This window comes from Sinocyclocheilus anshuiensis, unplaced genomic scaffold (assembly GCF_001515605.1).
Source record: "Sinocyclocheilus anshuiensis isolate Anshui unplaced genomic scaffold, SAMN03320099.WGS_v1.1 scaffold637, whole genome shotgun sequence".
Lineage (NCBI taxonomy): Eukaryota > Metazoa > Chordata > Actinopteri > Cypriniformes > Cyprinidae > Sinocyclocheilus > Sinocyclocheilus anshuiensis.
Window position 1 is genome coordinate 905,621 of NW_015539816.1, and position 5,132 is coordinate 910,752.

Sequence of the window (5,132 nt, forward strand, 5' to 3'; positions counted from 1 at the left end):
TCTGAATAATTTTTGGTCCCAAATTTGTATCAATTTTACTGGTAGTCCACTGTATGAAGAATTTTTGGGTATAATATATTACAGTTTAGTTTATTTTGCTATCCTCACTTACATCTGGTCACGACATCTGGTCTCTGAATAATTTTTGGTTTGACTGTATATCCTTCTGTTATTTTCACATTTAATTATGCCCATTAAAATGTATTTTACATATTTTTGTTACTTTCACTGTTCATTTTTTTTCCTCTCTATGGTAGTCTACATCGTCTTTAATTTAATAGCATTAGAGCTGCTCCATTGCAGCGGCTTAGTACTGTAATCACGCAATTTGCTGTAAAAATGCAGGGAACCACTCGCTATAAATCTCCTAACTGATATTATCATAAATAGAAGTCGCGTGACCAGCTGGCGCAAATCAGCTATACAGGCATTAATACTGAATGTTTTATATTCATTGCATACATATACTTCGTAGACATCTTTAATCTCTAATAACTCCATTCTGCTGTCTGTTGTCGGTGTTTCTTTGTCTGAATATGGCACTTATCACATGCTGTGTGGTATCGGCGTTTGGTATCGGGGCATTTTAACAAGTACAAGTACAGGAGCTCAGTATCGGTATCGGTGCATCCCTAATTATTATATGACAGCTTTCTGCACATTTGAAATTACATCATTGCAGATTGTGACATTTTGTAAAGATATTTCTGAACACGCTGCTTATGTTCCCTCAGTGTGACCTCAAAGTTCACGTCCTCGGTGTGTTTGTGTGTGTAAATCAGTATCAGTGACAGTAAACGGCTCAGACGTTACGTAAGCGTCATCAATGATTTAAGACACTTTTCTGTCTGACAGTCGCAGTCCTGGACTGAGATGAGACTCGGCTATTTATTGCTGAACTCTCACTCTCTTTCTGCGGATTACCAGAGTTTACTATCAGCGTTACACAACAAACTAAAAAACACTTTGTTGCATAGGGGGGCTGCTTCAGATCTACTTCAGGTCCAAATATAATAAATAACCAGATGGAATAAATCAGATCTTCTGTCCTCAATTCATGGTTTTCTGATGTTTCCTCATTCTTGTAGACACCAATGGCTCAGATAACTCCATCCCCATGGCCTACCTGACCCTGGACCATCAGTTACAGGTACACACTTCTAGGTTGAGGTATCGGGAGAGAAAATTATAGATGTGAACGATATGATATACAGAGTTTGGTATGATTTTGGCCACCAAAAATAGGCTAAAATGTAAAATTATGAAATACTACATACTAAAATGTAGCATTTTCATTTGAGTTTTCAGCCCAGTCTGTCCAAAATTTACATTTTGATTTTCTGACAAGAATTTTCATTTTGGTGCATCGCTGAAGTATTGTGAAGTATGACTGCACATGCATGGAAACTGTTTAGTCTGTATCTGTGGTCTGGATGGTTTTGTTTACAGGGTGCTGTGGTATCCCTCCTCTCAGAAAAAAATCCCAAGATGTAAAAACAGCCCTCTAATTGAATCAAGTCTGGGTTACAGTTTTAATACTATTTATATGGTGTAATTCAGTTATAAATACATGGCAGCTAATTGAGAGTGAGGCTATGGTTCAGGCCATGACTGGTATAATTATCACTTTTGCATGTCAGATTAATTAGCCAAAAGCGGTAACATTTGATGAATGAATCTGTGTTTGTTTGCAGCCTCTAGCCCCGTGTCCAAACTCCAAAGAATCAATGGCAGTGTTTGAGCAGCACTGTAAGATGGCACAGGAGTACCTGAAGGTGCAGACAGAGATCGCTCTTCTCATACAGAGAAAGTAAGTGAGGAATCCCAATCAAGTCAAGTCATTAGTTTGTACAATGGGTTCCTTGGGGTTATTATTATATATTAGATTGTTTGAGTTGAGCACTGAAATTATTAATGTGAAATAAATAACTAAATAAAACTAAAATAAAAGTAAACCTAAGTAGTAACAAACATCTGTACAAATGTACACAACAAAATTACTAAAAATAAATTGAAAGTAAAGTGAAAATTGAAAATATACATTTTTTTTAAATATAAACTTTAATAGTATATAAATAATTATTCCGTATATCAGTGCAATTTCACAATTTTTGATACTAATTCTAATATCGCAGCTAGAATTTATATATGTAAAAGGTTACACTGTTATTTTAAAATGGTAAATATGTAATCTATTAAATAATCAAGTAATTCATATAATTATTTAAATATTTATACTCAATAATAATAATTCTTATTCAATTTCTAAAATAAATATTTAAAAATTTTAATCAGATTGTGTATATAATTTTTGTTTCAAATATGGTGAAATGCATTATTTACTTATGTTCTCAGTTGTATAATGTTGTTTGATTTTGCTCCTCCTGAAAATAAATCGTCCCAAACCTGTATGAATTTCTTTCTTCTGCAGAACACAAAATAATATATTTTGAAGAATGTTGGTAACCAAACAGTTTTTGTTCCCAATGATTTCCATATTAATATTTTTGACCATACAGTGGAGTTAAGTGGGAACCGAAACTGTTTAAATAAAGGGATAGTCCAACCAAACAAATAAAAAAAAAAAGAAAACAGGGTTGATACAAATAGCCTAAAACAATTGAATAAAGATACTCATCTTTGGCCTAGAAGCATTGCAAGTATCTAACAGGTGTATCAATTGTTCAAGTAGACATTCAAAGAACAGAGCTATCATGTAAAATTAAGCTGTTGTATCGTATTACACTAGAGTTATGGTCATTGCAACAGTTGTTGTTCAAACTCTATTAGTTACTGTTAAATGGTGTGTATGGTAAAGCAGAATTTAGCCTGTACTACAGATACTAAAACAACAATACCAGTATAAACTAGATATCAAAGTCTTCTCTAATGTACATATCTACAGGAAAGAGCTGATAGACGAGCTGGACCAGGATGAGAAGGATCAGCAGAACGCGTGTCGCCTCGCTCAGGAGCACAAGAAGCTCCTAGAGGAGAACAAGAGCCTGTCTACCTACTACCAGCAGTGCAAACAGCAACTGGAGCTGATCCGAGCGCAGCAGCAAAAGAGACAGGGCACCTCATGAACCCCTTTCATTATGAAACAGAGCTAGACTGACTCTATAATCACAGTCCCCGTTATCTTATCCTCCCCAATCCAAACATTGGGGTGGTTTATCTATAGTTTGGCCCGGAAACCCCTGAAATCTGCCTGTTTAAGCACCCCACCCCGGCCGCCCATGCCCCTATGCACCCATGAAACCTGTGAAGATGGTAACCGTATGAAATGTGCTCCACAGTTCAAGCGACCGTGGGTCATTTCCCTGCGCATGCTGCGTTGCATGTGCCCGTGAATCTAGCAGGATATGCAATAGCAGGGCCACAATTAAAGCCAGGTGGGTGTAAAACAGACTGTTGGCCGCTGATAAACACATGCAGTTCTTCAGAGATCTACAAGTCTAAATGAGCCAGCAAACGCATTTTATTTTCAAAAGAGGGCTTTTAAGTAAAGAGCTGTTTAAAAGGAGGATGTAAAATGAAGTCTTTTGGAATGTCACGTTTTTCTCCTTCCTCAAACATCCCAGAATTCCCTGTGGGGGTTGCCTCGTTCCCCTCGATTAGGTTTTGGTCCTTGACATTGTGAAAGCAAAGTTACATACAAAAGCTAATTATATCATTTTAAAGTTAGATTTTTATTTCGTCGCATTCACCTTTTGTGTACTTTCATTTTAATCCCTTTTTATGCAAAAAAAAAAAAAGTGCTGTAGATGTTTCCCTTTTTTGATTTGTCTGCCCTAAAAAGTGTTAGAATGTATCGATTGAAATCGGGGGATGTATCTTACATATGCCTTGCATGTCTACCTTGTGTTTATGGACAAACAAGGGACGATCTGTGTGTATGTGCGGTCTCGCAAGGAAATGCCATTTATAATCCGCTTCCTTTGACATCCCGTTTGAAAACCAGCGCTCTAAGAGAACGAAACAAATGGACTTGAGTGTATGTGATTGTGAGTACAAACATTTTAATCATGACTTCAGTATTCTTGTGTTTCTTTGCTTTATCTAACTGTGTACGGTATGATCCGCTTCGTAGTTTTTGTTGCAAGTGTGGGAAAGACGCTCTTTCTCTGAGCTTGATTTATGTATTTTTAGTTCACATGATGCCTTAGAGTTGAATCGCTTGCATTTTACTTGACTTGTTTTGTTGCTTTATGTCAACGAGACCGCTCACACATGGCACGCTTAATGCAATTAGGAGTTTAGAAATGTGAGTGAGAGTTTTAAAAGGCTTGCGAAGGCAACATGAATGAAATCGAGAGCGGCCAGATTGTGGTCTGGTCTGAATGATCTTGTCAATATGCTGCAGAAATCATGAAATTATGATAAGGGCAGTCGACCCACTCTGGTTCCTTTTAGTTCAGTTTCTCGTTCTTACCACTAGTTTTACATCCCAGTACTTTATTTAAGAGAAATCAGATACGTATTGTTACATTAGGTTTGAATTTCTTTTAGATGTCACACTTTGTTTACTTTGTTGCCCCCAGCACAACTCAACTCACATTTTTGCACAATCCCACCTTGACTGGTTCTTGAAGAATGCTCACTGTACCGTGAAAATCTTGAGCAGGGTAAAGACACATTTGGATGTTCAAGATCTTCAAGTGAGTTCACTGCAAATCTTTTTGTTTAACAGTGAAGTGGTGTATTTTTTTTTTTTCTTGGAGTTCAATGTTCATAAGTTTCTGTACTATGTGCTGTAAATAAGATGTCTGATTTCTTAAGCTGTTGGGAACGGGAATACACAGGTGAAGGTCGCATCTTGAAATAAATCAAACAGGTAAACATGCCTCGGGACTGTGCTGTTTCTGGTCTGCACTTCAACATTTTTATAAACAGGATGTTGTTCACAAACATTCTCTGTGTACATTAAATGTACACTTTTATCACATTGTATCAGCAACTGGGTTTTATAATAAATCTTTCATTAGAGTAGTCATATTAAGAATGGCGGGATGCTCCTTAAATTCCATTTAATAGTTGTAAATATACAAAATCTAAATTAAAGAATTTGATCATTTAAAAATATTTTTTAACTATAATAATTAAATTATATATTTAATAATATTTGAGGT

The 5,132-nt window shown here is 36.2% G+C and overlaps 1 protein-coding gene across 2 annotated transcripts in view; it reads left to right on the top strand.

Moving 5' to 3' along the window:
* Positions 1–4,846, top strand: part of map3k7 (mitogen-activated protein kinase kinase kinase 7) — a 22,699-nt gene extending 17,853 nt beyond the window's left edge. For both annotated transcript variants that reach the window (XM_016480008.1, XM_016480009.1), the window contains 3 exons: positions 1,089–1,150; positions 1,695–1,810; positions 2,906–4,846. In XM_016480008.1, coding sequence (XP_016335494.1) covers positions 1,089–1,150; positions 1,695–1,810; positions 2,906–3,086 — 359 coding nt within the window. In that variant the 3' untranslated portion in view covers positions 3,087–4,846. The remainder of the gene's footprint in view (positions 1–1,088; positions 1,151–1,694; positions 1,811–2,905) is intronic.
* The last annotated feature ends 286 nt before the right edge of the window (positions 4,847–5,132 follow it).